The sequence below is a fragment of the Pipra filicauda genome, unplaced genomic scaffold (genome assembly GCF_003945595.2).
Source record: "Pipra filicauda isolate LSUMZ 115617 unplaced genomic scaffold, ASM394559v2 scaffold10_size6260569_pilon, whole genome shotgun sequence".
In the NCBI taxonomy this organism is placed as follows: Eukaryota; Metazoa; Chordata; class Aves; order Passeriformes; family Pipridae; genus Pipra; species Pipra filicauda.
In genome coordinates, this window is record NW_024103541.1 from 3747968 (window position 1) to 3771626 (window position 23659).

The following is a 23659-nucleotide window of genomic DNA, read 5'->3' on the forward strand; positions in this document are numbered from 1 at the left end:
AAAGAAATCATTTCATGCGTTTTATAAAGCTACTTCTTCAGCATTGGGTCTATTTTTACACAACAAAATTAGTAACAGCTTCCCTAGTGTGAAACCACAAGCATACCAGATGAGGGAGGAAGAGAAATAACTTGACTGATAATGTTATATAAGGAACACAAATGGGTTTATGGTCAACATAGGAGCTTTTCAGTCTGATTTACAGCCATTACCTTGACAAATTCCCAAATCAAAATTTTAAGCAGAGCTCAGTGACTGAGTCATAAGTCTCTATTTTAGTAAGCACAAGTTTGATCCCTGGAGTATGCTCAGCTGAAAAAGGTTTATTTTTGCTCTGATCACTGCAATATTAAAAGCTGGACCTTGCACCACAGCCCTTTCTGTTTGTTTAAATCAAATGTGCCAAGTGATACAGATAAAATAACTATGAAACATATATTTATTTTGTTTCTCTACCACCCCCAGTTTGGTGCAGGTACCAACAAACCATGGAAGAAATTCATGTTACACTATGATTCCTACCCCAAATCCTGGAATAGGCTAGGAGTGTACCCCAAATATGCCACAGATCCAGAAACAAGGAGGAACTAATCCTACTGTTTTAATTTTTATTTTTATTCCTGGTTAAACATGAAAATGCACAGTGGATATCCAAAACTATCATAACAGGATGGTTGGAAAGAATGTCACAAATAAGACAAGTAGGGCCTAAAACATTCTTCTGCTGGAGAATATAGTTCCTACTTGAGCACACAGTGCCAAAATATCCCACTTTTGGGACCAAGGAAAGCCCAGACAGATCTCCAGCGTAAAAGATAATAACAACCTACTCTTTCCAGTCACCTGATCTCTAGGAAAGCAGACAGAACAAATGAATCATTTTGTAGCTTTATTATCCCCCCCCACTTCTCACAAACGGACTATGACTCGCATTGAGATCTCAGTGCATTTCACAGCAAAAAAAAAAAAAAATGTACAAGAGGATCAAAACAGTTGTGCATAAACCCAACTCCTTTTTTTTTTTTTTTGCATGATTTACAGTTTGTGTTGAAAGTTAACATGGTTATTTAAACCTTCTGATGCATTCTTACACTTGCATCTCCTAATGGAAAACATCTTACCAGATCACACACTTGTGAGTTCTCACGATGCTGGATCAGGTGCAGCCATTGCAATGGCTGGGAAGTGGCAGATAATGTTATATACACTGATTGGAAGACTACATCAGAAGAAAAAACAGAGTAAGGCACCACTGTTGGAAAAATTAAGGTAGCTTGTAGTTACAACAATAACGAAAGCCATAATAAGTACTATTCTTAATTGCCAGCAATTCTTAGACTTCAATAAAATAGTTATTAAAAAAAAAGGATGTTTGTACCTGAATACAGTTTCCTGATATCTGATTGTGTTTCAAATCAATACCCAGTCCTCAGCATAATCAGTTGTTTGGTTTTTTGTTTTTATGGTAAGATGAAAAATCAAGACCTACAGTCCATGTATTCAAGGTCACATTTCACTGCTTTGCTCTGAACAACACCACAGGAAATAAACCAAAACAATCCAAAGGACAGTTTTTAACACTGATACTTCATCTCTGAGATGATTAGATGGGCAGAAAAATTTAAATACAAAAATTGTACATTTTCTGTTCATTTTGAAAGCCTTAGTCCTCGGGAAGAGAAGTTGGAGGAGAAAAAAAACAGGCCAAACCTCATTACTTTATAACTTGAGAAAAATCAGTCACTCAAAGAGATTTAATAAAATTAGAGTTGAAAAGTGTTCAAATTACTTTTCCAATTCAAGTCAATTATTTCAAGTATATTAAAACGTTTCAGAGGAAAAATTTCTCCATGGTTACACGTCTAATTGCTTTTATAAATCCATAAAAAAGAAAAGTAGTTTCTACATATATTCCATGTTCCTCCAATGCATGCACACGTTCTCTCCGAAGAAAAGGTCGTCACGATCCAGCTGTTTCTTAATACTGATTTCGGGCACATCTTCCAAACACCCCTCCAGTTTTCGCCAAGAAGGTTAATTACTGGGCATAAAAGCAGCAATATTTTGTTGCTATTGTCTACATGGGTACTGAGAAGGTTTCAGTTATTAAAGGGCTTGATGCAGATTCCAAAAGAGTTCATATGTCACTCCAAAATCCAACAGGTCTCTCTTCTCTTAGGCAGCTTTTGCAATCAGATCTACTTAGAAGAATCTTACACAATGCAGATAAAATCTCTTGGGTCATACAAAAAACAAGGTGGTTGAATGTACCTGCCAAGTTTGTCTCTACAACTTGGATTTTTACCTTTTTTTAAATAGCTTTAAAGTGCCCTAGTATAGTTATTTCTTTACGCTCATTTAAACTTGCACAATTACATAAAAAGGGGACACTCAGTGTGATTACTGTGTTTTGAGAGACAGAGGAAAAGGAGAGGAAAATCAGAAAACTCATCTTAAAGCAGTTTTTTTTTTCTAGTTAGTGTCTGTTTGCTGAGTTTGTGCGGCAGAGACTGTTTTCCACAGGGGTTTATGATAAACCCAGCCATCTCCCTGCAATTTGAAGAGAAAACATGGTTATAATAAAGACACTGCCCTGAGAGAATTCCCTTCACATAACTATTAGGCTGATAACTGTGAAAACCAGAGGGACATAGCTTATACCTTCAACTCCACAGACTAAGGCACAGAGGTGAACGCTGCAGGCTTCTGACACTACTTCAGAACACGTGCAGGCTCTTGCCGAGCCACAGCACTCTCTGGGAGTCGACTGCACTTGTAATTAACCCAAAGAGCCACTCTTCTCCACTCCATGATCCAAATTACTTTAAGAAGCCAAATAAGCAGCCAGCAGAGAGGCAGTTACCCAGGATTGTCAGCTCTAACACAGACCAACTGCTCATGTAGAAATGAAGTAGCTCAGGATTAAGTTTAAACATTTTCTGAGTACATCTGTGTCTTGGGTTAGCAACAGAATTTCATCTTTTCTAAATCTGGATACTAACAATACAACTATGTAAGTCTGAGTTAATTACACTAACACAGCTTTAGAGAACATAAACCTTTATTGGAGCTAACAGATAGTCCTGAACCTTACAAAACAGAACTGGAAGAAAGCCAAGAAAAAGAAACTTTTTGGACTATGTTCTAAACCCTTACTAAATCATAGATATGGGAAGAAGAAGGTGTAATTACATTACTGCTGTGTTACAGATAAAGCTGTAATTGTAAGGAGAATCTAAACTCCTACAGCATAAGTTTCAGTCAAGTTCTCCCCTCTTGCAAAGGGCTCAACAAAGCTCTCCACACAACAGGATCTCATCACCTGGACCACAAGAAAAGCCTGTTTTAAAGTTATCATACCAGCAACCCCCAATCCTCCTAGGGAGGCTGCAGTTCACCTTGTTAAATCTTACTATATTATTGCTACTAACATTGTTGAAGTACAGGCTAAGCCACAAATAAGCTATATCCAAAATCTAATGTAGAAGAACAAAAAAATTAGTGCAAAGTTGAGAATAAACTCATGTTCACTCTTTCTAGCAATATGCTGGGTACATACACACACAGCCTAGGCAAAATTAGTACTACTGATCATTTTCTTTGGATACTTACTGTTACACTCTACTTAAACATCTATATGCAAAGCTGTTTTCTGTGTGCTTGGTAAAGGAAACCGGACCACAAAACAGGCAAACATTTTGATGCAAGGGAATCACAGAATCAAAGTGTTTGGGAAGTGAAGAATAAAGTCACACCTTTACGTGTTTAGGAGTCTTTAGTTACCTTACTCCTATGGATCTCATGGACCTAAACTAGAAGATCTAAGGCCAAATTCTCTATTCGGACAGGACACAAACACACGTGTGCACCTGCTTGCATAATAGATCTGCTCCTGTCTTCATCAACAGCTAAATGCTTGGGAACTTACATCTTTAAGGAAGTATTTAGTACACCACGGTGTTTCTGTTTCAGCACGAAGTCTCTCTTCGTTCCTCTGTCGTTCTTCAAGGGCTCGCTTGTGCTCTGTAGCCTTATCAATGTCTCCATCCCGCAGAGACTCTGTCACATGCTGCCACAGCCTCCTGCAAAACAAATGGGTAACTTTACTGTTCAAAAGTTTCCTTAGCCTGTCCCCTTGAACTACAGGATCACTGCAAGCAGTTCTCTCAGAACAGGAGCATTTCCTCCCCTTACACGTGAAAACCAGCCCAGGTCCGAGTGCGATGCTGTTGTGCAGGTAAGGGCTCACGGCTATGCCAGCAACTGGGAGCAGGTAGGAGTGGCTCTGAGGTTTTGGCAGTGCCAATCTAATGTCTGTTTGCGAACCCTTTAAACCTGCTATGGAAATGTTATTCAACAAGCAGTTTCTTGTGAGGATGTCCTTTGTCAGGAGCTGCCCTGCTGTGCAGCTGACGGTTAAAAACAAAAAATATAAGGAGGCTCTGTTCTAGCAGGCACTTTGTGAACTCAAAAAAACATCTGTTCATGAATAAGAGACAAGATAAACAACTATGTGCCTGCGCTTGGTTTTTGCACTTTTTTTCTGTACTCTTGACTTTTATTTTTAAAAGCATGAAAAATTAAGATCGCTGCTGCTAAGCACTATGCACAAATAATTTCTACATTTGCAGGTTTTCCTAAGGCACTCACCAGACTGCTTAGGGCAAAAAGGATCAGGCACGAGCAAGCACATACTCTACCTAGATTCAAAGGGTCCTTGCTTCTCCAGGGGCCGGACTCGTTTTCTTGTCACAGTCAGTTTTGTCAAGTCCACGTATTTTGTCTCCCCGTTGCTGTAGGTGAACTCAAGCACACTGTTCCACTCCCCCTGCACTCTGCACACCACCGTGTTCGTTGCGTTCTGCTTCACTTCACCCGTGACTCTAGCAAAGAAATTTGGTTTTAAAAGGCCATGTCCAAAGACACCTGAGGACTCTTAGTTGCATAATCACTCAATCCTGAATGAGTTTGCAAACTTGCCACATTGCCTTGAAAAACGTTAGTTCCTTGAATTTCATTTGCATGGAGAAGCTGAAAGAGCAAAGTGACTTTCACTCACTGCTCTAGTTCTCCTCAGGTTACCCAGGAAACTCCATTTTTGGCTTCACCTTAAGCTTATTTCAAACCTTTTAAGGGAATTGAAAATGAAAAAGAAACTAACACAGGCCGGTTCACATGTAACAAGAAGTTGATCATTGCCACTTGAAACATCACATCACAGGTACATAGTTCAGACTTCTTTTAATAAAAATTAAACTTTCTAGCAAGAATATATCTCATGACCTGCTGGCACTTTATCTCGAATGTTTATATTTCAATGTTCTCCATATGTAGGTGGTCTCGTTTTTATGTTGCTCATATAAGCAGCAGACACATAAAGGCAGAAGAACAAGGTAGGAAACTAGGAATCAGGAGAACTCCTTTTGTTTCCTGTCTCATCCACAGAAACCTCTGCCAATAACAAGATAGGAAAAATGTCTTTCTAACATGCACTATTTCATTCAAGGTGCTGCACAGTGCTCAAGTATCACCATAATTACACACTGATGCACATTTTTCTCCTCAACATCAAGACCTGTCCAAAGACCTTCTGACACCCACTCCATCCTGACCCAGTTGTGGAGCACTTCTCAGCAAGCAAATTACCACCCTCAAACAGAACTTTTCTCCTAGAAACAAAGAATCAAAAGGGTTTGCACATTATGCAAACCAGATTTGAGATGTTCTCAGTTGTAAGGAGCTGCAGGATTCACAAAGGACACTATCTCCAGCTCCAATTAAACTGCAATTACCTGTACCCAAGCACCCTAAAATACACCACTCTCCAGCTCCCCTTCCTGCATTTCATCATCACACACAAAAAGCACAGGCTACATCTCCTTCCACACTTCTATACTGAGCAGCTAGGAACAGCTGACTTGCACACCACAACTACATACAGGAGAGCAGGAAAGCAGCACTTCTGTGCTCCCACCCTGTGTGTGGTGCCACACTCAGAGGAAGAAGGGAGCACAGAACACCAATCCCAATTCCCTTCCTCCACACGCACCGGTCACTCCCTGATGTATCTGCACTGACCTGGCATCAAAATAGAGAAATTAATCTCTCAAGCAACAAAACAAGGATAACAGGTCAGACCTTTCAGCACAGAGACACTGGATGCCAGTCAAATCAGAGCTGCAGGGAATCTCTGGGGCAAGCGGGGAAAGCTCACAGCCAGCTCACAGCAAGAGGCAGCAGCCAGGACTTCTGCCACATCATGGTCCAGCAGCTTAAACCTAATTTAACCTCACTAGAAATATCTTTAAAAAATCCCAAACAGACTGATAAATATGTGCTGCTCACACACAGTTTTCCATCACAAAAATTTAAGATTCATCATTTTAAGAATAAAAGCACATTTACAATTTTTGTTTTTTGTGGAAGTTAACAAGCACTAACAATTATTGAAACCAACTGAAAGAGAAGTGACAAGCAAGCAGCCTTCATTCTGTGCTGCTTTTCATTCTGCGACTTCCAAACCTCACCAAAGCTACTACACGAGGTGGAGTCCCTGTTCTCCTCCCAAGAGTTCCACGAACAGCCTGAATCCACAGGATGCCAGAGACCAGCCCAGTCTGACTGCAATTACATCTTCACAATTTTAAGACTTGATTTTTTCCAAGCATTGTGTGGTAACAACGCAATACTGACATCTAGTATTTTAACATCAATCATAAAATCACTGTCTCTGCTCAGCTTGAAGTAAACAAAGCTGTATCACTCACTACTAAGGTGCAGTGTTGACCTGCTCCATTAAACTCTCATTACAACTTGTATTTCTCTAAGTTGCTTTGCTCTGTGACACACATCCATTCCCAGCATTGCAGACCATAGTATCTGCCTGAACTAGTACTAGTGATAAAAATCTGGTAGCAGTTATTTGTAAGCTTGGCGTGACTGATATATGTCTAGCTGTTCGTTATCATTATCCTCTATTTCATCCAGTTAAAGAGGTACAGGACCAAGGAGCCAATATCCAGCTGAGGTCTAACAAGAAGGGTCACTCTACAAAAAAAAAAAATCTATACCATTGCCATAGCAACTCACTTGCACTCTGGGTAACCATGACAACACTGCTGCTTCCCCATCAAGAGATTCTTTTGGCAATGTCCAATCATCACCATGTCAAATTTTCAATAGTTGCAGTACCTTGAACAGATCTCTCTTTAAAAAGCCTCTACATCTGTGACTAATTTCAGAGAGACAAATAACAAAACAGTTTCCAAAATTAAATCACTGAAGTAAAATTACATCCCATCACTCATTTTTTATGGCACAAGAGGAGCTATCCCAAGGTGGAAGATACATTGTAATCAATGGAAAAAAATTCCAAACGGCGTGTCACTTTCAAATTGCATCAAGTGAAACAGAATTACATGAAAGCTTCAGTTCTCCAGCTGCCATTGGGACAGGGGAGCTATACTTCCAAGTTAAATTCCAGGCAGGTATGGGAATTTATGGGGCAAGGTGAAGTTTTTTGTATTCTTTAAGCAACAAATACAGCCTTACTCTACTGTTTAAGGAAAAATGATTTAGAGAAGACTGCTGATTTTTTGCAACCTGAGAGAGAAACCCACATCTAAGAAATTCTGATGTCCTAAGCTGTTACATATTTCATATTATGATCTCCAACATTATTTAAATAAACACGATTCAGCAAACAGCAGAGTGCAAAATGCTCTGGATTCTTTGTGTTACTACCACCCAATTTGTTCCTTCCTCAGTTAATTGTCTATATTAGCACAAGAGTAATCTGCAGCAGTCTTACTACAAAATGTCAAAAAAACCCCTTTTGCACCAACTGTGCAGACACTTCTAGTATTTGCTAGAAGCAACCCCAAACAAATTTCCCCTGGATCTTCTTTCATTTACCTGTTAAGTTTCAAAACATGCATACAAGTGAAGAACTACCATTAAAAGAATTACCACTTTTGTCTTCAGAAAAGGTAATTTTACCTAGAGACTTTCTATAAGCTGCTTAAAACTTGATAGTCTAAAGTTTCTTACACAGAAATCCTAAGACAATGATCCCTGCAGTGCACTTACAATGCATGTTGCAAACAACATGTAACCCTTTAAGACAGTGAGATCAATCTCGATTCAAACAAACAAACATTCTCACCGATGCAATTTGCCACCGTAGAAGGGTTTGGTGTGGAAGTTAATACTTGCAGAATACCCAGTCTTTGCACAGTTTATGCTGACTTTTCCTCCCAGTTCTACCCAGGGAACAGTTAAAATTGACCGAGCGTATGCACAGGGCAGAGAGAACGTGTATTCTTCCCCATGTTCCAAGAGACTTAGGATGCCTGTGTGGAGAAATACAAGAATCCCTGAATCAGCATCATTTCAGAAAAGGCCAGGTTTTTGAAACATAGTCAATCCAACTTCTGACTACTTTTCCTCACAGCCCCTCACACCAAAATATAAAATAAAATTTAAAAAAACCAAAAAAGTGACATTTAGTAGATTCTAAATACAAGCATTTTCCTGAAAGTACTAACCTGAGTAACATGCACTTATGTTTCTTTTGGAGAAAAAACACTTATCCCAGCAATATTGCTCCATAAAGCACAATACTGTGCTGTGCACACACTCCTCAGTAGTACGTAAAAGGGCTGGTCACTCTCTTACTGATGGCTCTGGAGCACAGCAAGACAAGACTTGCACTGACAAAAGGAAATAACAAATGAATTCCCTGAACTGCAGATCCTGAGGAAGGCTAATACTCCCGTTTTACCTCCCTGTAATACATCTTACCCTATCTGAAGGCAGGTAGCAGAGACAACTCTCTTTACCACACCTCTGCCAAGATAAACCCAACTCTTGCCTGACAGTAACTTTTGCAATAAATGTCAAGAATCTCATAAAATAGTAGAATTTTTCTTTGAGTTTTAAGATATGTTGGTTTGTGTCATTCCTATTAAAAAAAAAAACAAAAAACAAAACCACAAGGTGCACCTCTTGCCATCACAAGACTGTAGCACAACACCTGGCTGCTGCCTGCCTCAGTCTGTGCCTCTGGAGCACAGGATCACTGGGGCGCCTGACATCAGTAGGAACAACACGAGAAATTCGGAAAATGTATAATCTGATTTGAGAAAGGCCCTAGAGGAGATATCAGCTTCTGAGATTACCTGGTACAGCCAAAGCATCGAGATGTGCCTTCCACATCCCCTGCCATTCCCTTGGTCATTCCCTTGTCCGGTGCGTAGTTTACATGAAAGGGCCTGGAATCCCCAGTTACTGGGCAATATACACAGGGGACACAGAATGGGAGAGGCTGTCTCATCTCTTGCAGTAAATACTAGTACTAAAGGGAAATTACAGTTAAAGGGCAGTTACCCTTCTCTGTCCCCAAAGGATCCAATTTTTCTAGTTAAAGAAAATCAAAACGTGCATAGTAAGATACATTAACAGCAATACAGGGAGATGTAGCAACACTTCTACTTAACAAATGTCTGATGCAAATTTATTCATAAATATCAGTTTACATCACAGTAACTGCCCTTTGGTTTAAAAGTCAAAATTTTATTTCCAAATATAATCCTGATTTTTGGCAAAGCATAAACCTATCTATTTTTCCACCCCGTATGAAAATTTGCTGTTTATAATGATGACTTGTAGTAACTTCTGTAATACGCAAACAGTAAAAATAAAGGAAGACATCACCAATGATTACATATTAAGTCTTGCAGATCACAGAGATTAGAGGAAAACCAGAAGTATGTGGAAAAAAAAAAAATCTAAAAACCCACTCACATCTTTTGCAAGCAGATTATTATAGTTTTTTTGAAGTCTTTGAAACAAAACTACCAAGCAGTATTCCCCTACCAGAGGAATATAACATCAAATCTGCTATCAAACTAATATTTTAACAACCTTCTAAAATGAATAAAAGACAGAAGTTACACTTACCCTCACCAACCATTGTCACTCCTATTGACATTCCTAAGAATTTGCTTTTTGTCCAGACGTGGGCATTGACACACATCTTTCTCTCTACACACTCAGCATAGAACCCTGAGACAGGAGGATGGTGGGACACTTGCTCGGCTACAAATTTTACTGTATAGTAGTCCAGTTCTGCTTGGCCTTCCACATCTTTAGACAGATTTACTTGCTCCGAGGGGGAGTGAGCAGGGAAGTTACTGCTGGCATCAGCAGCTACATCGCTCTTCGGCATCCTCCAGGAGCAGTGGAACGTCTCCCCGATGATGGGATTGTAGGGTTTCTTTGCAATGGCTCCTTTGCGGCCCTCGTGGAACGAGGTGAGATAATACTCAACAAAGCGGATCATCCTCTCCTCGGGGGTGGTGCCGTTCGTGATTGCGATGAAGAGATCCGGATGGGACATGAAGTCTGCGTACATCTCCAACAGCGACCGCTTCTCCAAAATAAATGTGGGAAGAACCACCTGGAATAAAAGAAAACCCAGAAGGCTCTAGTAAGTAAAACAGAAGAGACAGGCATTTTATAAGGGAAGTTCCTGAGAGGAGGATTCTGTCCTGTTTTGGACACCACACATTCAGACTGAACTTTCTTGTCCCTCTTGTAAGATGTGAGCAAAGTACAGTGATCAGAGGTTCCAGAAATGCAATTTGCGAGGCAAAAAAGCCCAGTGAGTACTATTAGGACTAAAGATGTTGAAAGGGACTGAGCATCAGTAAATAAAAACAACCTAAAAAGACAAAACATATAACAGCTGCAAAGAGATAATGTGTCCCATATGTCTGTGGAGGAGAAAACAAGCATGAAAGAACTCAAACTATAGCAAGGAAGGTTCAGAACAGAGGTTAGGAGAGGATTTGTCTAATTGAGAGAAAAGCAGCGAAGCTATGCCAGCTCTGGAGAGCTTGCAGAATCTCTCTCACCACAGCAACTAAAACAAGCATCCATGAGAAGTAGCATAGTATAGGTTGATCCTGTACCTCTGAGCAGAGGCACCTTATACTTTCCCAGTTACATTCACCACTACAAAAAATAGCAGTTCTGTCCTTTGCTGAGCCAAGAGCAATACTGTGGAGTGAGAGGCTGTGGGTATCATCAGCCTTTTCCTTCCCTGTAGTGGGAACTAACTCCACATAACTAACTACTGTAAGCAGCAATACAGGGTGTCTCAACCATGACATCAAGACAACCCATTTAAATCAGCTGCACTCAAAGAGAAAGAGCACACACCTAAAACTCTTAATAAACATGCCTGTTAAACTGAATACACTTGCCATGTTGTTGCAACACCAACCTGGAGTATTAAAGTGGATTTTCACTTCAGTACCCTGATACTCTGCCTGCTCTGAACTAAAGACATTATACACAGCCACAAGTCACAACTGGGAGATGGGCTTGACAATTTGTTCCAACTAAGAGAAAAAGTTATCCCAAATCCAATCTTCAATATAAGTGAAATAATGACGTAATCAATTCCTGGTTAAGCAGCAAGGGTTTAAGTTTGAGCCACAAACAGCAGAGCCTGTTCATACCACCTTTTTTTCCCCTCTCAAGTTGTGAAATGTAAGCTGCCCAATACAAGTGTTTCTAGGGGCTATGTAGCTAGTGCCCAAAAATAGCTTCAAAAAATAACTCCAAGAGAGTGTTTTCCTCATTCCATGGCACTCTAAAATCCATTTTTTCTTTAAAAGCGCCTAGTGCTTATGGTAAGAAATCTTTACAGGACTGAATTGAACTTAAGCTGGTAGCAGCCTGATTCTCCCAGATTTGCTGCCCAAGTTGTCTAGTAGGAAATGAGTGTTAATTTTTCCAAGCTGCTTGCTTTTGATATTTGCACTTAAGTGTCAAGTCCAGTTCTCTCCAGTGTTAATTTTTCTGTGTCTGCTTGTAAGTAAACACAGAAATGAGAACAGCAAAGTGTCTGAGGATCAATAACGAGGAACCAAAAAGAAAACTTCTTTTCAGAAGTAGCATGAATACAGCTGTAGGCTTATGCAAGTGAAAAAGCATTATCAAGACAGAAAAGAGATCAAGGAAGGAAAGCAGAAAGAAAAATATGAGAAGGCTGCAGAAAACAGCAAGAAAAACTCAGGTGCAATCACAGGGAAAAAAACCAGGCCATTACAGGAAAGGCAACAAAACCACAGTAGAAAACACAAAGAAAAGGTAGTAGAAAAGATATTGTCAGTTGCATTAAAGAAAATCCACCTCCTCGGCCCATTTCTCTTAAACCTACCTCAAACTAGGACATCACATCTTGGGACCTGAAGTTGCTACAGGACACAATTTAATATAAAACACAACATTGTTCAATATAGAAGCTGAGTTTAAAATGACACTTCACTTTTACTGCAGCCAGTCTTCACACTTCAGTTATACTTACTCTTGTTAAGTCCATGCCAAGTTTCAGCTGAGACAAGAGATGCAAGATAACACTGCGCTGCTCTTCCACCGCTCCTAGATCATCTTCTTTATCATCACAGATATCCTCCAGCTCCTCATCTGGATTTATTTCTTCAGGTTCCTGGAATAAGAGCCATAAACTCAGCTCAAAGATGTGACTGGCCAGAGAGTATTCAAAAAGGACTTCAGATTGTATTTAACTGTCCATGTATGAAAAGAGACTAAATAAACCCCTGCAGAGAGCTACACAACAGAATCTATTCACAAGATAAACAACTGCTGAAGAATTTGAAGGGATATTAAGATAACTCATTGCAGATTCCATCTCGAGGATACAGGCTAAGATTTCTCATCACCTCCCACAATGGGTCATGAAAAAAAAAGTTAAAAGAAATCATGACCTGTTTTCCTGTAAGTTTTATGAGCTCACAGAATGGCAAGCATCTAGCACATACACAGAAACAGCAATGCAAAAACTACCAGAAATTCCAACCACCTCAATAACATCCCTCCACCTCCACACTATTTCAGCCTTTCCAGTGTTGCCATCATTATTCCAGAGGCTGTATCAAATGGTAGTTCCTAGTTACATGACTACCATCCTGCCTGGTATCTCACAAGCTGCTCTTCACAAGCATTATCATATTGCTGCTAGTGCCAGTATTTAACAGTGAAGGAAAAAGTAACTTATAGCAGTTTTATAAAGCAACAACAAAGCCCCACACATACACACACTGCATGTGCTGGTTGCCTGTATAACTAAAGCAGACAGATTAGTAGAAATTATATCAGCACCATTTTAACAACCCTCACACCACAAGCTGAGAGTCAGACGCTTCAGGCAGAAGGGACTGTGGTATTTCTAGGGCTCTGAGCCGCATCCTCCTGGGGCAAACAGCTGGAGGGAGGCAGATGCAGAAGGGAGAGGCTCTGAATGCCACAGGAAGGCAGCAATATGCCTCTGCCTAAGCAAAGCCATTTGTCCTGGAGCAGCTGTCCTGGCTGGAGGCAGATTTATGAACACTCAACTACCCAAAACACGGGGCCAAGCCCTCACACAGCACTCAAATCCTGATGAAAAGTGCAGTATCACAAAGGTGACTCCTTTCCAAGGATGCCATGCTGTTTGCTATCATAACTACGGGAGGTGAAAATACCTACAGGCAGTGATAACATCAGTCATATCCCATGTATATATTAAGTACTCAAACTGTAACTTGCTTAATTATTGGAAGAAAGGAATTATGTGATTTAGTTGAAAGCTTCTAGCTTTGTTTCATCTTTTCTTTTCTTTTTCTAACTTAATAGTAACTACTCTGAACCATTTAAAAAACTATAAACTGCAGCAACTGAAAAAATTATTTTCCATTTCAATTTTACTCCAAGACAGCCCAGTGCTATTGCAGAGACATAAACCAGCACATTATCTTTTCACAATGACACAGTCTCAGCTAAACAACTGTGTGAAACCAACTAGCATAAAGAGAATGTAATTATGATTTTCTAGCTTAGTTAGGAAAACATGTTCTTCATCATAATCCCTGCCGGTTTTTTACTTTAGTATTTTGCAATTCAAATCCATTTTGTCAGTTATAACGATTCAGACTGTAGCTGATAATGATACAGACTGTAGCTGTATTTCAAATACATTAAGCCATCCTGAAGTCAAGTGATGAGAGTTGTTCAGATTAAGAAAAACAGATGCAGCAAGACCTAGAAAAAAAAGACAGGGAGATGTAATAGCTGGAGACCAGCAATTTTGTCTTTTGTCTGCTTAGGCAGTTCTTCTTGGGCCCATTCTGAGAGTGTCATGAATTTCAGTTAGGTTTTTTGCACTTCATTATTTACTTGTTTTAGATCAAAATGCAAGGCAATACTGCCTATTTCAACACCTTGCACTACCATCCCAACTGGCTCCCTCCACTTGATGTTTAATTACATAAAGCAGCAAAAAATTGTTGAAAAAACAAGTGGAGAGTTTCATTTACTGCAACTGGACTCACTCCTCCTCCAGCACAGCTAATCAAAAGTATGAGAATAACTGTCATTAAATCATTTTCCCATAACATGACTGAAACATTCACAGATATTCCTCTAAATAGTTCCCCACAGAAATGGGATGTTCACATTACCTTACCCTTGTTAGCTGGCAGGGCTCTGCAATGGATTGCTCTTCTCTGACAGATGCTGGTTTGTTTATCTCTGCTGGGAAATTCTGAGCTGCTCCATTTTTGAAGTGGTTTGCCAGAGAGATCTTCGGTTCCAACCAACTGATTGTCGTTCCTGAAGCAAAAGAAAGTTTGCGCTGAAACTTGCTCATCCTCTGCAAGGTCAGTAAACAGCAGTTTTTCAAAAAAGAGCTATTTTTTTATGGAATAAGCTGAAAGCAGCCAACTCCTCCTGCAGCCAATGCCTCCAGCAGCCACTAAACAAAGGTGGTGCAATGAGACACCACCTTCAGTGATCATTAGCACAAACACTGCGATTGGTGAGCTGTAATACATGCAACTTGGACTGGAGAAACTAGTTGGTGTCATGAAAGGTGTAATCAGATACTACAGGAGGAACCCAGTATCACAGGAATGTTAAGTAACCCTTACAATTTTCTTTAACTGGTACCAAAAAAAAAAAAGCTGCTTTTCACTTATCAGCTTCTCAAACCCAGCTCAGTTCTACATTAAAAAGAGATAAAGCTGAAGGTTTTTTGTCAGTGTTTTCTCTGGAGAAGGTGCTTGTCTTTTCTCAGCTGCAGAAAAGGTAAGCACACGCTGTTGAATAAATAATAGTTGTCAAAAAAAAAAAAAAAAGGCTGCAGGACTTGGAAGGCTATTACCCACCTGATGATTCCAGCATCTCCAGTTACTCCCAGCTAATTTATCAGAACATATAGGGTTCCTCATTAATAATAAAAATGTTCCATTCTTTTTCAAAGGGTAATAAGTGTACAGGTGATTCCAATCAGTTTTTACTGAAGAATACACAAACTGACAAACCACCTTGACTGTGTTGCAAACACAGAAATCACTAGGAAACCTGAATTTCTACCACCAGATAGAAGTTCCCTGTGCTTGGGAACCTATATTAAAGTGTCTGTTTCCTCTTCCTACACAGTCCTTTATTTCCAGACCCCTGTTACCGGGAACTAGGTCACATCTTCAACCACAACAGACAGAGTAAGCTTAATTCAGATAAACAGCAGCATTTCCACCAGGAAAATACTGGGGCAGGAAAAAAGTCCAGCTTTACTATTGAGCCAAGACAACTTTTCCCACAGTAATGTAGTTTATTTTCATAGTCTATTACTCATTAATCTGTTACTTAATAAGAAACAAGAATTCCTGAGCAGTTTAAGATATTTACACAGAAGTTTCAAAGAAGTAAAAAAATAAGATGCTCAGAATGTCACTGTCACACTTATCTTTTTGAAAAGGTTTTACTCATCTTTAAAACCTCTTCATGACACCTGCTTTCTAAGCTTTAACTTTCAACACACTAATCTCTAACTGCATAGTCTAGGCTGCACTTAATCCACACTCACTGCCTCTATATTAGAACCTTTACTTCTAGCATTGTTCCTCAAGAGTTGCAAATTGTTGCTGCAATTCACCTTTATGATAACAAAGTACCTTTTTTTTTCAATCCAGTACATTTCACCACTTTTGAGTTGAATTTAGAAAAAGTTCATAGCTGCAACTTTCTTGTTCATCTTTTAAGTTTGTGATTCATGATACATCTTGATGTGTTGGGGCAGTATTTTCACTCTTCTGTTTGTTTTTTTGGTGGCTTTTGTCATCTAACAATTTATAGCAAACTAGAACTCTTACATAATTTCTAATTCTTGTTTTTTAAGCCTGACAAGCACTTGTCCAAGACATTCTTCACAGTCAAGTACCACTTTAACAGACTCAAAAATACTTCTTTCCACTTTGTGTTTAAACTGATGTTATGTTAGACAAGTCTCCATCACTTCCTCCTGCACCTCAGTCATGTCTAGGTGAAGCATGATGCCCTGCTTTTCTGATCCTACTAAGATTATATAGTGCTTGTATATATTTTATTAGATACAACAGTTTGATTTCAAACTTTTCCTTTTTCATGTTATGTTTTCCTACATTTAAATATAGAAAAGCCTCCTGCAACATCTGAATTAAGCTACAACTCTTTTTCTTTCTATATTAACTCCTGAACCCTCCAAAAAGGCTCTGCCAGTTGAACCAGAAGTATCCCTCCTGAGTTAAGAGGAGAAATCTAAGCTACATGGATTTTAATAATAATAATGATGATAATAATAACAATATTCTTTGCAGTCCTTGAAAGGAACAAGTGTATTATGGTGTCTCTAGAAAGGCCACAGCAGGGGTGAGTGTGGAAGGCTGCAGAAAGGAACATGCATTCTTTTAGTGGTCTATTGTTAACTCTGGCCCCAGTAATGCATCATCCAATTTGTTGATCCTCCCCTCTCCATCCATCTCCTTAGGATATCCAAGAGTTGGACATCTCCAAGCAATTTTTTTAGATTTGGACATTAACAGGCAGATACCAACTGAACAGCAGTCAGTGAACTAAGCTTCTACCCGTACAGTTTAAAAAATTATAAATCTATAACACTTGTCAAAAAACCCCCCAAAAACCAAAACAAAGCTATCTTCTTCTTAAGTTGTTACGGAGGTGCTCACTGGACCCTACTTATGTCCCCAGACACAAGTAAAAAAACCATCTTAGTAGTGCACATGTGAAAATGCCAAAACAAAAATACTTCTGATATGCACCTCCCACTGTTACTCATCAATAGTCAAAAAAATTCAAAGGGAATAGGAAGAGTCCTTTCAGTGTGAGTAACTTCAGAGTTCGGACAGAGGTTCGGAGAGGTGCCATCCAATTTTTCACTTTTAAAATGAAATGTTGAACTGAAACACAGCAAAAAAGTTAATTCATCCTATTCACATATCCTCTTTTAATGCCTGTGGTGATTTTAGAATCGCAAATTCTTTTTATATAGTTTTAATACTTTTATAGGACATATTTTTTCATCCCAGAAGCTAAACTAACTACAGCTCTAAAATAATATGCCCTGGCAAAGCAGGCGCCACTAATATGATCGGAATATGGGAAAGATAAGGCAAGAGACAACTTATGAGTATACTCTGTTACATACTTACCATATCTACAGATCTGATGTGCAAGAGAAGTATTTGAAAATCCTCAAAAGCTTTTTGCTCACAAAAAGCCACAAAGTAAACACATGAAAAAAGGCACAATAAAATGCAGAATTTACAAACGACGAACACATTCAGTTCCATACACTGCACATGAATTAGGCAGAACAATCTGCTAAGATCCTACTTGCATAGAAGTGATCAATTGTGCAGACAGGGCGACATATTTGTCTGCTGTCTGTGAATGGACATACTCCACACCCATGAGCAGTAAGGTTTGGGGTTTGTAGGGGGTTTGTTTCTTGGGGTGGTCAGTTGTTTATTAAAAGAAATTTTCTTTTTTTCTTAACCTTTAAGCAATTTGCATTGGCCTACAAGTCTGTTCTGGTCTCAGAATGGAATGCAACACTTGACTCAGGCCATGGTTTAGACTAGAACAGTAACTCAAAACAAGAATACTGATATATTAATAACATTAATAATAACCTGTGCAAATGTAGAGCTGTTTTAATGTGTAACTAGAAATGGAAGCTACACACATGTAAATGCTTATAATAGGTATTTAGTGTGCAATAAAAAAAAACAAACAACAAACCTATGACATTTGACAGAATTGTGTTGGACACTATATATCCTAGTTTCTGCAATCCCACAAAATTCCCACTCTACTGTTACTTTTCCTGAGAGGTCAGTACATCCCAAAGGCAGTCTTTGTGATGTGGTGCCTTATGTAGTTTTATTCTGCTGCAAGATGCTGTACAACAATTAGATGTTATATTTATGCAGCTGCTGCCACAGACTTTTTGATAGAATATACTATATATATTAAAAAAAAAATACATAACATGCATGGAGTTCCACCCAACACAAGCAAGTTAGGCTCTGGAAAAACTCACAAGAAGCCAGTTTTCTTTGCCCATGTGAAAATGGATTCAGTGGAACGAACCTTTCTGCAAGAAGGGAAGGATTTGTATTTGTTACAGAGTTCTGCTCTCTGTGTGCACCTATACCCACCTGCTGGTAAGGATCCCTTTTGCTGAGAAGCATGTTGTAACTGGAGAATATGGAAACAGTCATTTAAGCAGTTCATGGTTGCCATGGAAGTTGCTTTGAGCATTAACAGGTCTTGATCCAAGGACGTAAGGTGACCGGAGACAGGAAGGCATTCTATGCTCCTGATCAAGTCTCTCTGCTGGCCCTCAGCCTGAGACATCATCTGCCAAACAAAACAGTCACTTACCAGGGGGTGGAAGTGCTGTGTGATACGTGTTCAGCTGTGCACACAGAGGATCCCAAATGATTTTATGACAATAAAACTACAAGGTAACAGATGTATGCCAAGGTAACTGTACTTCGTTTTCTTGATGCAGCTACTACAGAGTCATTAAATGCATAATGAAATTCCCATGGCAATACATGGCACCTTATTAACAAGCAAAAGAATAATCGAAGTCATTCAAAAAAGAAGGAATTTGAACATGATACTTGCTGCAACAAATATCAACACTTTCATGCCTAGTTGATAAGGATGAGGGGAACCCCACATGCACTCTGCGTGAGAAGTAATTAAACTCCGTGCTCTGCACAGACTGGAAAAGGCTCTACTATCTGTGGGTATAAAGATCTTTTCACTCCCTACAAGAACAGATGCAGTACTTCAAAGGAAAAATCCACATTACTCATTTTGGCTCAAACCATAAAGGATTATCATTTGTTGCCTGCACTGACACCGCAGTCAGGATCACTATCTTACCATGTACTTTGCAGAGAGGGGAGAAAGCCAGCAGGATTTTCATCTTCATTATGTGTTCAAATTGCAGTTGTCCTGTTGTCATTGTCCACCTTGCTCTCCCCCCCAAGCTCCCTTCTGCCCTCACACAGAGCTCCACACCCTTAAATCACAGAATCTGTAACACCACATTTGCCCACATGTGCTTTGCAAAGCACACCAGCCACCAAGCAGCACTCACAGAAACAAAGTATTACCTGATCTTTGAATCACAGGGATGCTAGTCCCCTTTCTGGGGCAGAACAACAAATATCAATGTAACTGGACAGCACTGCTCTGTAATCATTACATGTTCTGGCAGTTGAGTTAAATGTAAAGACAGATTGATTTAGCAGAGCAGCAGTAGAATTTCTTTAAAGAATCTAAGGTGCATTAATGCATTTATAACTGCTACAGCACTACGTAGCTTTTTAATTCACCAATCCTAGCAGTATCTTACTGGATTTTTTTTTTTCAGTGCTTCTGCCTGCAATCCCTTCTAGGAACTATTTTAAGATTTTATGCAATACTTAAGGAACATGTATTCATCCAAGGTCACGGTATGTGGTATTTGGAACACTTAAGGGCTTGGTATGTAGCATGTGAATGTGTGAATGCACAGAACATTGGCTCTTTGGAAGTGTTTAACTGTGCAGAGTCAGCCTTAGAGCTAGTAAAACAATTATATACAGCCTTGCCTATGCAAACACACCATTGCTATCACAACATGTGTCTCCTTTTCCTCCAGTCGTGAACGTGATAAAAGTCTTTGTGTGCAGTTTTTTTTCCAGTACTTTGAAAAAGTGTGTTGGATCAAAAAAACCAAAATCCACAGATAATCAGTTGACAAATCATGATGATCCTTCTGGCGACCTTCACTGTTAGTAATTTACTATGTGGTAGGACCCAAGCACTTCATTCCAGCATCAGGTCAGACAACAGGACAAGCCATGCTATGCTGAGCATTGCAGTTCAAATAGGCACATCTCCCCTTCCAACCAACACACTTTGAACAGTCCTAAGTTTTTTCCTATTTATACACTCAGATTTGGGAAAAAAAAAATAAAGTAGTGCAAGAAGATGAAAAGCACTGTGACTAAAAATGCAATATCAATGAGAAGTTTACAGGCAATTGTTCTCACTTTGCAAACACATACACCTGCATTTAGTGCAAGTCAGCATAAAGATCCTCTTAAATCTCCTGCTTTGCAAGGTATCCAAGTCAGCAGCGTGACACATATTCAGCCAAGAATGAGGGGAAGTAAAAGGGAAAGAGACTGACAGAAGGCCCAGCTATAGAGCAATCCATAGGAAAATCAAAAAAGGTCACCATGCAGCCAGCAGATCCTTTGAAAGAGAAGTTGCTCTTCCCACAGCTTCTCAAACAGAATTTGTAAGTATTGAAGCTGTATCATGCTCAGGTGTAACAGGCACGTACCTGCCCTTGAAGTATTTCAACTATACCTTTAAATAAAAAAGTAGGCATTGTATCTAATAAGCATTTTAGCTTTTAAAAAAAAGGCAAGCAAACTAACATTGAGAAAAGTTGTTACTACTGAGGATTCTTCATCTGTACAGGTCAAAAATTTTGAAGCTGGTAAATAATCATGCTGAGTCTCCCAACTCAGTAGCAATCAAGAGAGAGCATAAATAGTTTCCTGTGCTCTTTGCAATGCCAAGAAAAATCATTCCACTTTACTTCCCACCCAGTGAGAATCCCGATTAGAGAATGCAAGCCACTGCTTCAGTGCTCCAGCTCACACACACGTACCCTTCCTCCCTAAAATTTTGAATGCCATATCGCCTTTCGAAAAGTCAAAAAGTGAAAAAAGCCATTTTTGAAATACTACCTCATTTAAAGGCAGCTTCTCAAACACCAAAATACAATAACAACAAAAAAGAAACACTGCTCAGAGAGCTATTGGCATCAATTCTATAAATATTAATGCCATATTCTATATTGTCACTGTTTTCATGTAATAGGTAGGAAAGTGAAAGTATTATTTAAGTTCACCAAATGCTGTAAGTGTTGCACCACACTACTAAGAAGTTTATCACAAGTAAGAGGTAACTTGAAAATCAAACTGAAAAACAACTGCCTATAAGGCTTCAGTTCTAAAATGAATTTGGAAGACAAACTTCTCTTTCACAAGATAAAGCACATGAAACAGCTTACAAAACACAGAAGCCAGAGGAATGCTAGAATTTTTCCTGAGTACCTGGCAGGATTTCACATGTCTCTGCATTAGTACTATTGGAGACTTTACTGCTATTAGAGGATAAAAACAGGATGTCAGCAGTTACCCTTTTGCAAGACATCTGCAAGAACAGTCTGCTGCGGACAGAGAGATTTACAGATTCTAAGGTCTAAAATCTACCCCATAAATATTCACAAGTTCCATCAACCAGTAGTCCATCTGTTCTGTCACTCAAGATGGAAAAGTAATTATTTCTGTTTTTCCCCCCAAAATAGACTACACCTGAATGTGTAGTGAAAAAAATAAAAAAGCAGGCTTCTGAATTGCTCTCTCTTCCCTAGACAATTTGTCCAAATTAATCAGCATACCAGAAAGTGGTATTAGTATTCTTAAACATCAGTCATAACCAACTTCTCCTCAGTCACAGGAGATACAAGCACAGCTTAGTCAATTCTTCCACAGCTTGACATGGGAATAAAAGTGTATAATAGCATCACAGTGTATGATGTCATACTTCCTCCTTAACGATATTCCCTTGTCACTTGTAGTGCCAGGACTTGCAAGGAAGAGAACATGCATAGTTCTATCTTCAGCATCAGGATACTGTTGCAGAGCACAAAAATCACAGAATAAACACCACATACTTCTACAATTAGCCAAGACAAGTTCCTTATCCTCACACAGCTGTGCAGTAATAGCTTAGGACATGCTACTGACAATACATCCAACTAAGACTAGCAGGTTTCTGCACAATCCTACAAACAACATGACAGCTCTCTCAAAAAACTGTAAGATGATTTAAAGCATACAAACCTCTCTAACATCTACAAGGTGATCTGGCTGCATAATGGGAACTCTTTTTCCTGCTGGCAATCTGTGATGTCCAACACTGAAGAACGAAACTGCATTTTGACTGGGTCTTCTCTGCACACCAGGAGAGTTGGCACTTCCTTGGGATGCAAGAGAGAAGCTGCGAGATTTCAGAGGAGGGTTGTTCTAGTGAATAAATAAGCATATTGAAAAACATTTACAATTAATCCTAATAATCAACAAATGTTCTAATATGAAAGATACAGTAGAACAGCTTAATTCCTGATTTTTTAAAGAGCAAGGACAGATGACAAAGCCCTAATAACTTATCAGTAGCAACTGGTAAATATTTTGCACTGTCTGCTGCCAGTTGCCCTGTTTTACAGTCCAATTACGATCAATCTGTGAAACTGGATTGATCAATAAGTATCACTTCTCTGACTTGAAAATTAGTCCTTGATCTGCAACAGTACCAGAAACTGACTCCTAAAAGGTCCTGCAAGGATAGAGCAAACATTTAAGAGAATGGAATTTTGTTTAGAACTACTAATTGAACTTATTTCTCACTACAAAGCCAGTTACAAGATGTTGATTGTAACTTAAAAGCAAGGCTTTGTTCAGGTATCAGAACAGGTGTTATGGCAATCAGGAGGTTCTATAAAATACACTGTATTTGCAACCACCACATTGTTGGTTAGCGACAGTACCCAGATATAGTGTTGAGGACTTGCTTCTCAAACATGGGAATTCATCCTAAATTTATTTGTGGGCTGTTGAGTGGTTTTTAGAAGAAAAGTAAAGGTTAAAAAAAAAAAAGTAAAGCTCCCAAAAGGGAAGGGCTTCAACAACATGAAGTCCTGTTTCCTCATCCATTAAAAAAAAAAACCACGCAAGGCCACTGGAAAAATACTCTGATCTTTCATCTCTGCTCCCTGTTCAAACACCAGCTCAGCATCACCTGCTCAGAGAGGACCACTCAGCTCTTCAGAGGCTAATGGACTTCACTGTTTCATTCCTAGAGCATATGCCTATTACAAGTCATCTATTACACAGAAAAAGGTTCTTTGACGTAAATTTCAAGCCCAACCATGGGCCCTTTCATAATATTTGTCTTAGATGGCAGGATAGTTGTATTTGCAACTACTTCTACCAGCCTAAATTATTTCTGCCCATGAAAATATCAGTCATACCTTTCCAATAGCTTCCGTGTGATGCTGTGTGCAGATTTGTAGCCTGCTAACCCAGTGCTGACGTTCTTTAGCATCAGTAGCTAACAAAAGCAAACCAAAAGGATTATGTCTGAAGACATTTCAAAGTAGAGACAAAAAAGA

At 39.3% G+C, this 23659-nt stretch overlaps 1 protein-coding gene across 1 annotated transcript in view; it reads right to left on the reverse strand.

Annotated features, from left to right (window-relative positions):
- Nucleotides 1–594: 594 nt before the first annotated feature.
- Nucleotides 595–23659, reverse strand: part of OSBPL11 (oxysterol binding protein like 11) — a 40613-nt gene continuing 17548 nt past the window's right edge. The window contains exons 4-13 of the mRNA XM_027723570.2: nucleotides 23519–23598; nucleotides 22332–22514; nucleotides 18567–18768; nucleotides 14534–14679; nucleotides 12377–12517; nucleotides 9961–10459; nucleotides 8165–8351; nucleotides 4701–4883; nucleotides 3929–4082; nucleotides 595–2550 (exon numbers count right to left, since the gene is read on the reverse strand). Coding sequence (XP_027579371.1) covers nucleotides 2473–2550; nucleotides 3929–4082; nucleotides 4701–4883; nucleotides 8165–8351; nucleotides 9961–10459; nucleotides 12377–12517; nucleotides 14534–14679; nucleotides 18567–18768; nucleotides 22332–22514; nucleotides 23519–23598 — 1853 coding nt within the window. The 3' untranslated portion in view covers nucleotides 595–2472. The remainder of the gene's footprint in view (nucleotides 2551–3928; nucleotides 4083–4700; nucleotides 4884–8164; nucleotides 8352–9960; nucleotides 10460–12376; nucleotides 12518–14533; nucleotides 14680–18566; nucleotides 18769–22331; nucleotides 22515–23518; nucleotides 23599–23659) is intronic.